The sequence below is a fragment of the Mauremys mutica genome, chromosome 10, assembly GCF_020497125.1.
Source record: "Mauremys mutica isolate MM-2020 ecotype Southern chromosome 10, ASM2049712v1, whole genome shotgun sequence".
NCBI lineage: Eukaryota > Metazoa > Chordata > Testudines > Geoemydidae > Mauremys > Mauremys mutica.
The window spans coordinates 5,368,192-5,383,650 of record NC_059081.1 but is presented as its reverse complement, the minus strand read 5'-3'; the positions used below and the strand labels follow the sequence as shown (position 1 = coordinate 5,383,650).

At 49.9% G+C, this 15,459-nt stretch overlaps 1 protein-coding gene across 6 annotated transcripts in view; it reads right to left on the bottom strand.

The window, feature by feature from the left end:
- Positions 1–15,459, bottom strand: part of BIN1 (bridging integrator 1) — a 162,900-nt gene that overhangs the window by 19,021 nt on the left and 128,420 nt on the right. For 2 of the 6 annotated variants that reach the window (XM_045031812.1, XM_045031813.1), the window contains 4 exons: positions 14,680–14,808; positions 9,427–9,537; positions 7,407–7,430; positions 2,206–2,325 (listed from right to left, as the gene is read on the bottom strand). The exons of 1 other annotated variant lie outside the window; for it this stretch is intronic. In XM_045031812.1, the coding sequence (XP_044887747.1) occupies positions 2,206–2,325; positions 7,407–7,430; positions 9,427–9,537; positions 14,680–14,808 (384 nt within the window). The remainder of the gene's footprint in view (positions 1–2,205; positions 2,326–7,406; positions 7,431–9,426; positions 9,538–14,679; positions 14,809–15,459) is intronic. 3 more of the 6 variants (XM_045031814.1, XM_045031815.1, XM_045031816.1) reach the window with 3 other exon arrangements.

Below are 15,459 nucleotides of genomic sequence, written 5' to 3'. Positions count from 1 at the left end.
AGAAGAAATGCAGACCCATGTGATCATTCTAGCACAAACATGACTTCTGATGTCTTGCAAGGTTATGGACTTGGGTTTTGTTAAGCAATATTCTTGTTATAAGGCTCTGCACTTCCTGGTGGGGGTGGAGGGACAAGCTCCAATATGCAATATGCCTAGAGAGAAATATTCACCAATTTCTCCCTGCCTAGACGCTGCTTCCCAGGTGTGAATGTTCAGAGAGATTTGGGGGCTGTGAGTTCGTACAAAGTATATGCCATTTTGAAACACAACAAGAATGCATGCCCTAAATTGCCTAAAATCTACAGCTAGGTCCAGCTAATCTAGAAACCTCCAGACCTACACTTTCAGACTATCTATCGCTTAAGAACAGGTACCAGCAAGCAACTGGCAGGCAGCTGAGCCACACAATCCATGCCACCAGAGGGGGTCGCAAGAACCTATGAGCCAACGAGACAAGATCCCCAGTGCGCAGCAGTGGTTTTCTTAAGGGTCAGACGCCGTTATAAAAGAAACTGCCCTGGATTTTAAAGGACTGTTCAATTCCACAAGAGAGGAACATGCAGAAAGGGTCCTCAGAACTATGACCAAAACACTTACCGGGAAAACTGCAGTGACTAGTTTTAATAACTTCAGTAGATATTTACTATCGGTTATACACAGCTCTACAACAGAGGAGATCTTTTGTGTGTCTATCTGTGTGTATGTACGCATGTTACAATATATATATGCACAAATATATTTATATACACACACAGTATATGTATATAAATATATAATAAAGTACATACATACTTATATTTTCTATGTAGATTTACTAAATACACTAATGCACGATGGTAATTATCTACTTACACACACTCTACATATTCTTTACATATATAAGTTTATTACACGTACTATAGAATGCAGGGGTTTTCCAAAGCAAGTTATAGAACTACTCCAGAATTCTGAATGGTGTAAATTCTCTTAGGCACAGATTCTGCCATGAGCTCTGTGTAGACAGAACCCTGCAGCCCCACTGGGGCTTCAGGCAGAGGGTCCCACCCATGTGGGGCTCTCTGTGAGACCAGAACCTTGGCAAAAGTTGTCCTTGTGCAGATACCTCCCAGTGGGTATCAGTCTGTGGAGGCAGGTTACTGCTCCAGGAATGCCCATCCTATTGGAAAACTCTTGGTGCAGGAAGTTGCTGGCAGGTAAGGCCTGCTGTGTAATACGAACATTTGGGATTTATTCCTGTAACGGTGGGGGAGGCCTAGAACTTACAACTCTGAACTTTGCTGTGCATTTAAATGGGACCTGAATTTCTCCCGTTCTAATCTGCGCCAGTCTGTCAGGACAGCCACTTCTGACTGGACTGTCATTCTTGCTTCCCCTTCCATAGAGCTGAGGACACTGATACTTCACAATGATCTCCCCAAAACACTGTCCAGTCATTAAGGGACAGGCTGTGCCCTGCTGCCCCACGGTGGTGCGCTGTGGGGCTGTGTCCTCTCCTGCATCTCTGTGCTCTGTGTAAGTATTATTCCTATTTTACAAATGGTGAGACTGACAGGCAGACAGGCTACATGATCAGCTGAAGATCGGAGCGTGTCACTAGCAGAGCCCGGCTGAGAACTCAGGACCCCCTAGCTGCTCCTCTTGAACTTAGAGCACTAGACAAAGCAGCCCCTAATTTAAGGTAGGTCCCTCCAAAATGGCAGGTTTGTGCATGAATCCTTCTACACTGCCTACTGTCACCTCCCATTTCCATTTGACCCCACTGGCTGCAGCTTAAAGGGGGAGCAGACCTAGTGCCTCAACCTCCCCAAATGTTATCTCTCAAAGTGGGGGAGCACCTTGTTCCTTGCAAAGTAAGAGTGGCGAGGCCATGTCAGGAGAGTGGTAGCCCTGAACAGAGTTTAAGCATGGGGTGCTGTCATTAGCATCTGTTACAGCTAGCATAAACACATGTATTCAGACTGTAAGATCATTGGGGCAGGGATTGTCTTGTTCTGCGTTTGTGCAGCACCTAGCGTCATGGGGACCTGGTCCATCACTAGGGCTCCTAGATGCTACCACAATAATAACCAGAACCCAGACATCCTGCTCTCCACATCCTAGAACACAGCTGCCAACCTTCAGATCTTAGAACCACTCCCACCCGCCCTCCAGACTCATGGGAGCACTACATTCTGGACAGACTCGGGCTTGGATTCCACTTACTTGTGTTGGCTGGGTCTCTGTGGACTGGCTGGGCCAGTCCACAGCAAATGTGCTATCACTAGGGTTGTCAGCAAGACACGGATCCACGGACTGCACGCTGCTCGAGGAAGTCTTTTCAGGCTGGCAGTTGGGATTGGGGAAGAGAGACAGAGAGAGAGGAGGAAGATGGCAGTGGATAAAAAGGAGAAGTGCATGGTAAGTAAGGGGGGAAAACAGCAGAAAATGAGACAATCACAGAGGTACAGATCGGCCGGTCAGCTATTTGCAATTCAGATGAACTACAAATACTTGAACATATTATGGAAACAGAGCTGCAACTCCACCAGCAAATTTCATGATCTTTCCGATGCTTGCTGTGTATTCTCAGTACCAATGGTGCAGATCCAGAGTAACTCCAGTGGTCTTGGACAATGACAACAGAGCAACTCTGGATTTACCCCAGTGTGACTGGGAACAGAATCCAGCCCACAGAACACACCCACACACCCCCGTATATATGGCCAGCTTAGTAATTGTTCCCTTGTGTCTCCTAACCCGAGCGACGGTACTACAGAGACATGTGTGACTCACTGTCCCTTCAAAGGAAGCAAGGTTTCAGTTTACAGGACGGCCAAGAAAACTCTATGTGGGCAATGCGCTTTAGCCCAGCAAGGCGGTATGCACGGGATCATTTATTATAGCTATTATGGAGAAGGAAGCTGAGTGGCTTTTCATCATTTGTTTACAGCAGCAGCTGCTTAGGAAAATTAATCACTTTAATTAAAAGAAACTCCGCATGGTGTTGTGGAGGAGAAAGTGCCTGGTGATTGGAGACTTCATGGGATCAACACAGCTCAGAAGGCCAAGCATACCCAGTGATGGTTTGGTTGAACAGACTAGCCCCATGCAGTTTGATGCAGTCGGGGTGTTGGCCTTTGGGGGAGGCAGCTGATAGCTGAATAGACAAGAAAGCAATCAGGGGGCCGTGGGGGGTTACACTGTGGTAAATGTGAAAAGCAAAATTAGCCCAGATAAGCAAAGAAAACAGGTTCTCTCACTGGGATCAATAGGTGAGGAGGGTGTCTATTATAATGAACCTTCTCCCAAGAACATATTCTAGGGTTTCCTTAATTGGGAAGTATGAATTCAGTGCCCACGGAAATGGCGGACTTCCAGGAGGGACTAAAGACTGGTAACGGGCGTGTTCTTCCCTTTCCTCGACTCTGCCAATGCACCTCACGCCTAACCCTCTGCCCCCACTCCGCTATTCCAATCCTGGGGCCTTTCACAGCTCTGGGAATATGACCACCTCCTGCTAAGTCCAGCAACAGGCCTTTCTGGAGCAGAAACTGCCAGTTCTGCAAACTTAATGGCTCTGGAATGAACAAGAACCAACACAGTGAAGACTAACTGGATGCAAGATTTGAACTCGGCGCCAACAGGCTTGTTCACCCAACCTTCCTGCACTAGCTAGCCTCTCTCACACCATCCTGCCTTGCTCACTAGAACTTCAGGGGGGAAATGAAGCCCTGTTGTGCTTCGCGTAAACTGGATACCTGCAAAGTAGGCTGGGTATGGGTCATGAGCACAGCTCAGCAAACTGGTGTTAAAACAAACAACAGGCAACATCAACCTCTTCAGCAGAGGCTCAGAGAGCCTGCCAGGAAGGGACAGACCTTCTACCTTGTTATCACTACTGATTGTACCAGTTAATGAAACCATCTAATTTCAACACACTCAGTAAAGCACAAGGCATGGGTCCCCCCCCGTAACAAGGTCAGGCCTCAGATCTGAGCCCCAGCTGTGTCCATAGGCCTCTCACCCCTCCACTCATGGGCAAGTTTAGACCTGTAGTTTCCTCACATCCCTCCCTTCGACTGGCGAGTCCTCCTGAGTGGAGGGAAACAGAATCCTCCGAGAAAGCACACCCCTTCGCCAGCAGATCTCACCGCAAGAGCAACGCATCCAGCATGTTCTTTCCCCGTCACGTCTGTGTCAAACCCGTTCTCTGCTGCTCTCATGCCTTGGGTCTCCTAGACACCACTCAAGTCAATGGACTGGCCAAGTAACCCTCCTGAGGCACTTGGATTTATCCATGAGTCAAGCTGGGATATACACAGTATTCCCACAGTGCAAGCACCACCATTTTTCTTAACCCCAAGCACAGTCAGCTTCCAGTCTGAAACCTACAAGATCCCGTAAGTGTTTTGCTAATAACAGCAGGAGTAATGGAAAAATAATTACCTTGGGCTGACAGTCATTACTTACTGCCAGCCACCCTACTGGTCTAATTTAGCATACACTCTTTATCCCATCAGTTCCTTCCTAATGTTTCCTGCCTACTCCATTCATGGCCTTACAATACCATGGATATTTTGAATACCTGAGCTATAACCCCCAAGTAGACGCTTCCCACCGCAGCTCTGACAAACACAAACACATGGAACGCTACACAGGTCGCTCCTGTTTAATTAGATTCACTCCCAGGTTGCTTATTATTTGAATTCAATGGGCTTGTAACAGGGACTGACAGCAACCAACATCCATTTGGCCAAGTGTGTCTTTGTTTGGACAGGTGAAAAAAAACCCATGGGGAGCAATGGATTTCTCAGCTAGCTAATTTGCAGAAACTGTGTTTAATGAGCGAGGGATGGAATCCAGTTAGTCTCTTGGCTTTCAGCAAAAGGCATTTTGATGTCACCTGCCTACGTCTCTACTTTAGGGACTTTCACCATAGCAGCCCAGGGACAGTGCAGTCACGTACGGTCACAGAGATAGGGGAGGTGCCTTTGCTATACCCAGGTTTGGAAGCTTTGTTACTGAATGGCTTTTCTGCTTTGTTTTATCGATCGGCATCTTCACACACACTCGGGCGCGCGTCCACCAGACTGCTCTCTGGAGCAGCAGAACTGAGCCAGGTCTCCTGGCAACCCCCTGAACCGTGACGGCAAGGTTCGACAAAGCCAGAGGATTCAACGCTGCAGCAGAAAAACCAGGCACCTGCCTTACGGGGGAAGTTAGGGAAGCCTGGCTGGTTCAAACCAGCGTACCTGGCTCTACACTCCCCTCTCTCACGGTACGTCTACACAGCGCACTCCTTACAGCGGTGTGCAGAGTACAGACCCTGCACACACCCCAGTATGGGGGTTAATAAAGGTGTCGACAGTGAGGTACTGCTTAGGTGAGTAAACCCACAGCTGAACCTTTACGGTATAAACCCCGCACGGCCCTCTACATGCCCAAGCAGTACCTCCTCTGTCTGTCTACACAGCATTTTTCCAGCAGCGTCCCGCTGCCACATGGAAAAGCTCCAGCAGCAGGGAGCTGATGGAGCTTTTCCCTGCTGCCTCCCCCCTCGCCAGAGCCTTTCACCGCAGTGTGTGGCTACATGCCGCAGCCAGTGGTGTATAGTGTAGACAAAGCCTCAGACATCCCCCTGCTCCCAATGTATCCGAGTGGGCTGGGGCAAGAAAGGGTGTGGCCCGGGTATCTTATGTTCCAGCGATCCCTGGCTGGTACAATTGTCCCTAGGCAACTGTTTCTGTCAGCATAGTTCTGAGGTTGCTCTCGGTTATGGTGGGGTCAAGCTGGCTCCCAGGAGAAGGGAGCAGAAAGGTGGCTTAAAACAACTTTCACTCCCGCTCAGCGAGACTTGAGGATCTGATTCCAGGTGCTTGTCCCAATGACAGGAACCCAGATCTCTTGAATCTGAAATCTCGTGGAAATAGGGTCTCATGAGATAGCGGGTACATTGCCGAGGCTGGGAACTCTCTGATGCAAGGGACTCTGCTCATTGTTACTTGTGCATACAGCACCTGGCACAAGGGGGTTCTGGTCCCAGGTGTTACTCTGACACTAATAACTTCTTACTCCAGCCAGGCCAGGAATAATGTCTTTTTCCAGAGTGTTTCAGCCCTTCCTGCTTCCAACAGGAAGCAGAAGACCAAAGGTAGCAACAATGAAAAAAAAATAATTTTATTTCAAAGCTAAAGCTTTTCCAAACTCAAAGCAGATTAGGAGTTCGGGGGGGAGTCACAGTCTGGGCCGATCCTCGCTTTATTCAAACTGCTTCTCCCCAGTTACGCTCAGTTTAATAGCAAGAACACAGGTGGGCCAATATATTTCCTTGTGTATAAACAAAGGAGAAGCGGGGTTTCCAACTCCACCTGAGCCTAGTGATTGGAGGCCGCCCCCCGCCACTGTCTGGGAGGACACAAAAGGGAAAGAATATACACATCGGTTCTTCACTCTGATACCCAAATATAGCAAAGAAACCACAGCTTCGGGGAATAACAGGCACTCGTTCATCTGGGGAAGGAACACTCAGCTGACTCATGCCAGACCATGATGGGCGCATGAGAGCAAACGCTTCTCAAAAGGGACCGGCTGCACTGCCACGCAGCAGGCAGACATCCGCAACCAGGGCTGTCCACTTTTAAGGCTTGACGTCTTTCCCTGTGAAGACACAGACTTTTTTTTTTTTTTTTTTTAAACAGACAGACAAACAATGCACAAAGAGGGGAAGCAAAGATCAACATCGACAGCCAGTAAAAATGCATAGGGGAAGCATCCTTCTCAACGAGCCCAGGGCATGCATCATGGAGACAGCTCAATAGCCATATAGGAACCTTGGGCCAGATTGTCCCCTGGCGTCAGTCAGCCCTCTTCCTTTGATTTTACACCAGCAGCGGGGCTGGCCCTTTAACACAAAGGAAGGCAGATTCATTTCTTGAGCAGAAACAAAGAGGTTGCGTTTCTCGATTCGGCATTTCTATTAAGAGTGGTTGACCACGAGCAGCAAAGCCTGGCAGATATCCCAAATTTGCATACAGGAGGGGCAGTTGAGAGGCATGCAGGTTGTACAATGAAAGGGAGAGAGGACAGAAAGGTTTGGAGATCTGGAGAGGAAAGGAACAAATATGACTGTACGGCAGTGGTAGGGTTCGCTTCAGGCGATGCTGACTGCAATGCAAAACACCAAGGGAAAGACAGGAGAGCTAACGGCACAGGGGATAGTGCATTCTGCTAGGAGCGCCAGGTGCAGTGCCAGAACACAGGGCTGCCTTTTTAGGCCGATCCACAGACCAGAAGGCAAAAGCAGGTTCAAGGCACAGGGAGCAATTCTAGCGTGGCAGAGAGGGAGAAGGAGGAAGAAGACAGTGCCATCACATGCCAAGGTAGACAGTAAGTTTACCAAAACGGAAGCTGTAGAAAATTCTTACCTCCCATAAATCCCAAGGTAAAGACTAAGCGTGTCAAAGAGCAACAAGAAAAACAGGTTTATACTGGATTATTTCTGCCAACGGAAGCAATACAAATATCGTTCGGAGCGAGGCAGACGTACACATTCCACTGCACTCGCCTCTACATTTTGACACTTTTCTTAACAATTGCAAAATGATTGAGACCTGCCTGCGTCACACGTCGGATTTGAAGCACAATGGCATTAGACTAAGCACAGCCCCACCTTTGGCGCTGGTACATCAGCACTGCAAGCGAAGGTGCAACGGCAGCGGGTGTCAATACATCCGTGCTACCTTTATTCTAGCCCGCATGGGTAACAATAGCAGTGAATGCAGTTGCACAGACCCCAGCTTCGGGTTAGCAACCTGAGTACATACCCAGAGCCCCCAGCGGGCTTGTACTGGGGTGGCTAGACCATGCCAAAATCCACACAGTCCTCGGTTCACTGTTACATAGGCAAGCTCGATTAAAGCTAGTGCGGATACGCCTACCTGCCATACAGTTCTGTACTCTGACCCTGGTTTTCAAACTTTTTTCCTGGCGACTCAGTTGAAGAAAATTGTTGATGACCACAACCAAACGGAGCTGGGGATGAGGGGTTTGGGAGGCGCTCAGGGCTGAGGCAGAGGGTTGGGGTGCAGGAGGAGGTCAGGGCTCTGGGCTGGGACCGGGGATGAGGGATTTGGGGTGCAGGAACGGGCTCCGGGTTTGGGAGGGCTCTGGGCTGGGGCAGGTGATTGGGGTGTGGAGCTGGGGTGTAAGCTTACCTTGGGCAGCTCCCGGTCAGCGGCCCAGCGGGGATGCTAAGGCAGGCTTCCTGCCTGTCCTGGCACCACAGACCGCACTGCGCCCCGGAAGCAGCCAGCAGCAGGTCCGGCTCCTAGGCGGAGGCGCACAAGCAGCTCCACGCAGCTCTCGCTTGCAGGCAACACCCCCACCCCCCAGCTCCCATTAGCCAAGTACCAGCCAATGGGAGTGCAGAGACAGTGCTCGGGGTGGGGGCAATGCGTGAAGCCCTGTAGTCCCCCGCCTAGGAGCCAGACCTGCTTCCAGGGTGCAGCGCGGTGTCAGAATAGGTAGGGACTAGCCTGCCTTAGCCAGTCAGCATCACCAACGGGACTTTTAACGACCCGGTCAGTGGTGCTGACTGGAGCCACCGCAACCCAGTGCCTCACATTCCGCGACCCAGTACTGGGTCCCGCCCCGCAGCTTGAAAACCACTGCTCTAAGTCACACATCCCTCAAACATCAATGGCCCATGGTACTACTGGTCACCATCTCGCCACTGGGAAAATCCAAGGGCTAGTGGCATACGGTTTTCTCCATTTAAAACCTTTGGAAGCATTGGGCTGGTCATGCTCATTTCCACGACTGCAGCGATGTGGGCGGGGGAGGGGTCGGTTTTCAGAACTCTGCTTGGTGTTCGGCCCCCACTGATGCCAAGGATCAACTCCCTGCAACATCGGTAGCCGCAAAGATAGGCCAGCACGGAGCACTTTGGAAAATCCCTCCCATAATCCTGACATTGGTGGCTTGTCTGCAAGTCCAAAGTTTTATCCTATCTAATGGAACCGCAGATTGTTCACACTTTGATTCTTAAAAATCACTCTGCTCCCGTCACTAACCAAATCGAGCCATTTGCTGGGAAGCGCCCAGCACTAAGGCTGGGTTTCCCAGCAACACAATCAGGGCAACACTAAATCCATGTGGGACATGGTCCATGCTAACCTTGTAATGCACGTTGACTGAGTTTCCTAGGCCAAATCCCGCAAACATCCACAATCTCTGTGCAGATCAGATTGCTGCATGTGCAAAGCCAGGTGCACGCTCACCCAACTCATGCACACAAGTGTCAGAGAGCTCACGGATGTGCGGGGGCATGAGCACACCCCTTGAGAGCTCAGTCAATATGGAAATATGCACTGAAGGCATAGGCTGACTCCGCAGTCGGTAACGGTTCACGTACGCATGGAAGAAGGAATGGGGATAGTAACCAACCTGAGTGGCAGGAGTGGGTGTCTTCCCCACAGGGCTGGCATCTGGTTTAATGGGATCAAAATCCAGATCCAACAGGCTGGCTCCCTCCTGGAAGGGCCCAGGGGCATCAAACTTGGCAGCAGTAAGGAAGAAAAGCAGCATGAGCATTAGACAGATATCGGAGATAGATGGTATATGGCACTTGATATCCAGGGCTCAGGGTGCAGATGCAGAAAGCACATGGTGGGCATGATAACAACGGATGCCTCCATGCCTTTGCCCCAGATTGCATGATGCCTGTGAGCACGTACAGCGCACCAAGGAACGCATGCAAACCAAGAACTCAAACCTTGTCCGTTTTCCTACTTGTCTGAATGGCTCTGACAGGACAGGGTGGTCTGAGGTGGCCGAAATGCCATTGCACCCGTCAGCTTGGAAAGGTTTCTCATCTATTCCCAACTGTCCTTTGCAGCTTTTCTGCATCAGCACCAGCTACATGGTGCTCACAGCTCAAGATTAATTTCCCATCCTCCTCAGGAGGCGCCACCGTCTGCTGTGCGGCCAACCAGCATTCAGCTCACCCGTCATATCTACGCCAGTTGCTCAGGAGCCTGGAGCTAAGGAGGGAACGGCACATGACTCTGGCAGGTACCTCCAATGGAGTCCCAAGCCTAATCCCTAAAGTTGCTCATCTGTTATCCCTCTTCAGACTCCAAACGCCATCCACAGTCACATGAGTCATAGGTGAGAGTTCACACCTAACCCATGGTCCTTGACGGCCACCAAATTCCACACCTGTCAGTGCAAGCTCCAGTGCTGTCCACAATGGGGCTCCAGTCCTCAGACACACACCAGGACTAATGTGCTTTGTATTTTCCAAGACACCCAGATTCAAGAGATGTCACCGCTGCTTTCTGAGCCAGCAGAGTGAGTTCCATTATCTCTAATACACAAGCAGGTGGCACTATCAGAGCATTCATGAACTGCCTTTAATGCAGCCGACGTGGTAACCGTCACATAAGGGGAACTTAAGGGGAACTTAACATTCAGACCTGAGCTAATGCCATTCATTTTTAAGATTCCTGCAGGGCCATTATGAGCTGCCCCCTTTCTGCCTAACTCTTCCTTTGAGACGAAACAATTCTGCTCTATGAGTTTCGTGCTTTCAATGGATTTCCCCAAGATCGCTGGCCCTATAGTTTCAACTATATTTCCAGTTCCACCCAAAGTTGTTTTCTGTTGTTCCGCCCCAACGCCAACAAAGTCCAAGAGTGAAAATGCTCCCAGTACTTACTAAACACATCAGATTACCCAGCGACAAGCTTCAGCATCAAGTTAGGACATGAATTCATTGGTCCATCCAGGCAAAAAGAGGACCACAAAGTTTAGCATTTTGCAGCAAAACCACTACAGTTAACAGAAAGTGCCATACATGAGATCCACGCTCGTTACTTTCCACCTCAACGCACTTTACTCCCAGTTCCACTTCTCTTTATAGCTCTCCCCTTCTTATAGGCTTGTGGCCCACTGATTAGCACTCACAGGAAGGAGTGTGGCCAGCAGACATCCAGGTCCCCAACCCAAAGTGTTAAACACTAACCAGCACCCAGCCTCTATATCCCACTGGATAATTTTATCATAGTTCCTAAATAATTCTCCAGTAGAGCAATGTCTTCACAGAAGTTCCACCTCCCATGTTTTTCTTGGTGCTCAGAGATCAAAGGCTCTGGCTATGCTGGAATCTTACCTGCTGTTCAAGAGTTATATACACCATGGATTAGGGCTTCCTGCCCTTTGCCTAATTCACCCCCAATAACTATCTTATAAGGGCCCCGAGTGCACATTGAAATGGCCCTGGGGAAATACACCAAACATTAACGGACACTGGGATACCCCAGTGGTGTCTGTTCTAGAAACAAGAGTCCCCACTCAGAGATCACGTCCTGCAGGTCCCATCCTGGGTCGTGCGCACTGAACCGCCGTGTGCTGGAATCCCTGGATAAACGCAGGTGTTCACACATGATACGAACAACGTAACAGACACAGCGATCAGTTACACAGACATGCTACAAGCTACCCAGACATGCAGAGGGAGAAAGAATTGCTCAGTGGTCCGTGGCTTTCTCCTGTGATGTAAACAGACACAGAACGCTTGTTAGATTGTCCAGATATGAATGTAACTGGAGCCGGAGGAGAGTTCTGTATTGGGGACAGCTGTTGACCTCCAAAGCTCTGCATGATTACACGCTTGCTTTTGTGCGTGCTCTCGTCTCCTCCCTACTGTCCACTTGCTCCTTACAGTCCTCCAGATACTCCTTCCCGACTGCTCCCTTTGTCTCCTTTTTTCATGCCGCTACTGTTCCCAAGAACAGTCTCCTGCTCCCACGCAACTAAGCACTCTCTCCACTCTTCCTGCAAATACCTCCTTAAAACCCGCCTCTTTGGGGATCTCCCCACAAACAGGGTCCTCGCACTTTCATGCACCATAGCCATTACCCCACATAGAGCATCCGAATTAGTTTAAGTTCCTTGGAGAAGGGACCTCATCTTTACTAAGTGTTTGGAGAGTGTTTTACACATTTACAAGACTCTGCTAATATCAGTTCAACCCCAGTGATTTCCCCCCACCCCGTCAGCTTGGCTGGATGCCCTGACTAAGCCAAAGCAGAACCTTACCCCTAGCTGTGATGCCAGCAGTATCCAACAAGGACACTGGGGGGAAAGCATCCAGCTGAGGTGGGCTCAAGCCACAAAATATGGATCTGGGTATTGGGCCCTTTGCCTTGGGATGAGTTAGGAGCCCATGAATTTAGGATGCCCAGAGGTCTGGGCCCATCTCTTTGCCTGCAAACCTTTAATACTTAAAGTTAAACAAAGACTAATGGACCCTGCATAATATTTGTAAAATGTACCAAAATTGAGGAAAAGGTCCAGAGCTGTATCCTGTCATGCCCTGGTCACTGCTGCCTTTCACCCCAAGCAGAGATAATGGGGGAAATCCTGTCCCCCCCTAAAGTCAATGGCAAAAATCCCATTGATTTTAATGGGGCCAGGATTTCACTCCAATGCACAGATCCACAAAGCCAAAGCAATCTCTAATGGCTTCTAGACAGGCAGGTCAATGGACTTTATTAGAACCTTCTCATGTCCGGCTGGAAGTTTGCTTTGAAAGCTGGAAAACTTAATATTTTCTTTAAGATCCCAGCCATTCACTATGGTTTCCATCTTACAGAAGCCCTCACAGAAATTGACATTCCAATAATTAAATCAATCAATTGAGGGGATGAGTACACTGACAAAGGCCAGTAGATTCAGAGGGAAAGCAGATCCCATATTGCCTGCATTGACCCCATGGTGCTCGGTCTGGTGGAGATGACAGGGTGTCACGCTACAAGAAGAACACTGCAAGAGCAACAAACCACAGGAAGTGCCAAAAATCACCCAACACCAACTATTCTGGGCCAGATTCTGAGCTCAGTCTCATGGGTGCAAATGCAATGAACTGAATGGAGTCACTCCAGATTTACCTTGGAGTAACCAAGTCTGGAATCTGGCCTTGTTTGGGGACAATTTAGCCCACAGACTTTTATAGTCTGCTTCCCTACCTTGGTTTAATATTATGTTGGACACCAGCGTCAATACAGGAACTTGCGCTGAAGGAAATACCTGCACCAATTTCTTATTCCCTGCCTCCTCCGAAAGGAGACACCTCTGTCTGTGATGGCATGAGCATGGCACAGCCAAGTTTTCACGTGAAATGTCCTCACTAAAAACAAAGGCAAGCATCCACCAAGCAGCTGTCAGCTAAATGTTGCCTAAAGAATATAGTAGCAGTGACAGGGCTGGGAGCCTAACATGCTTTGAGATAAGGTTGCCAACCTTCCAGGATTGGCCTGGCGTCGCCAGGAATTAAAGATTAATCTTTAATTAAAGATTATGTCATGTGATTAAATCTCCAGGAATACATCCAACCAAAATCGGCAACCCTACTTTGAGAGCTTTAGCAACGGAGGAAAGATTTTGTTTTGAAGGGTGGAATTTTGTTTGTTGGGGGTCCTTTGGTCAGAATGAGCAGGGACCCCCTTTAAGGGTAACCCACCCCTGCCTGTTTGATGCCGAGTACTCGGACACTATTGCTGTCCACATCATCCCTCCACTCTATGAGTTCAACCAGCCCCCCTGATATCTGAATGTAACTTAAGGCCTAGCTTTCTTTTCTCCCAACCCTGGGTGTCATTATTCTCCACAGTCGGGTGGAAGCTGGAAAGCCACAGGCCACTGAATTTGGGTTACAGAAGGAAAAGCGAGGAGGACAGTTACACAGCAGCATTGTTAGAGGTGTCACCTGGGTCTTTAAGGGATGAATTAAAAAAATTGAACATAAAAGACAGCGCGAGTCTCATAATTAAGCCAGAAAACTGGTCAGGTTCCCATCGGCACAGGGAGAGGTACCCAGGGATCTAATACCGAATAGCCTGCCCCCTTCTCCAGCTGCAAAACACATTAAAGAAGAGAGGGAGAAGAGGAATCTTTTCCCTTTGAAATTTTTGATCTTCAGGACTTTAGCTGCAGAGACCGAGGGCTGATTAAGAGCCACCAGCCTCACGCCAGCCAGAAGCCCAGTGCCAGTCGCACAGAGATAATGCTGTTATAGAGAGCTGATTGCAGCGAAAGGTTCCAGCGGAGGTCTCTGGAGACTGAAGTCCTTGATCCACAGCCCTGCCCTGTAGTGCTTTCTTGCCCACTCCACGGGGTTCCTGAGACACTCCCTTTCCACACAGAGAAGTGGCATTTCAAAGCCGCGGGAGCCTGATTTTTCAGAGGTGCTGAGTGTCCATATCAGCCCCTCAGCTGGACCTCTCATAGCCTCTGATTAGCAGGCCCCGGGAGCGTACAGCAGCAGAGCAATGAGTGCCTCACCCAGGCCTGGTGGGAACCATGTCTAGGCCCGGCCGCTCTTTGCAATGATAGCTTTGTGACCCCTTCACTAGGTACCCCCCAGAGTCGTCCTCCTCCATTCTACACCGGCCACGAGAACAGCCGTCACACAGCCCTGGCTTCCTGGCCGCACCGATCAAGGCTGGCTTCAAACTGACCAGCTGCTCAGGGGCCACGGGCGCGGTATCCCATTGGCAATCTCAGCCCAGCCGCGCGCTGGCAGCCGGCCCCTCTTGCCCTGCCTCCTGACCAGGTTTCGTGGCGTGACACCTCTAAGCAGGGGACGGCGCCGGGGGCTGGGAGCAGACAGAGATAAGGCAGGGCGGAGCGGCTAACCTGCGAGGGGGTGGTCACACTTATCTCGGGGACAAAATTGTCATCAAACAGACTGATGATGTTCTCGTGCTTGATCTCCTTGGAGGGGGTGTGCTTTGGAGGTGGCGGCACCGGAGGGCCTTTCCGCAACTGCATGCAAGCGAGCGAGCACACGGCGACACCCAAAAAAACCAGAGACAGGAACCAGGTTAGCAAAATAGAACCACAGACACAAGGAGGGGTCAAATAAACATGGGGAAGGGGGGAGGGGAAACCACCACACGCCTCCAGAGAAGGTTTGGCATCATTAGTTACACTTCAGCTGCGGGCGGGTCTCCCTCTGTGGAGGAGAAGCGTAACACAATTAATATGCATCACTCGGACATGCATACGTAATTAGAGCATGTGCAACCTTCCAGAGAACCACCAGGGGTGACAGACAGGTTACTCAGCACACGTTTCAGCACAGAAGTCCAGTGCGCTGGCCACCACTCCCAATACCTACCTGTGTGGCGTGAGCCTAGGGAAGTTAGAAGCCAAAGCAGATTGGCCTTATTCACATGTGGACACCAGTGGGCTGGATCCTGATCTCCCTTCCACCAGTTCCACTCCACTGGTTTCAGTGGATCGACTGTGGCATAAGTGAGACCAGATGGGGCTTCTCGTGAGAGTGACACGACCAAGACTGAGATCTGGGCATGGGTCACTGAAACATATGAGAATGGGCTCGCCCTGAGCCTGTCGGCTCTCAGCTTAACCGGCATGTAACACCAGGGACACCACTGAAGTCACAAGAGAGTC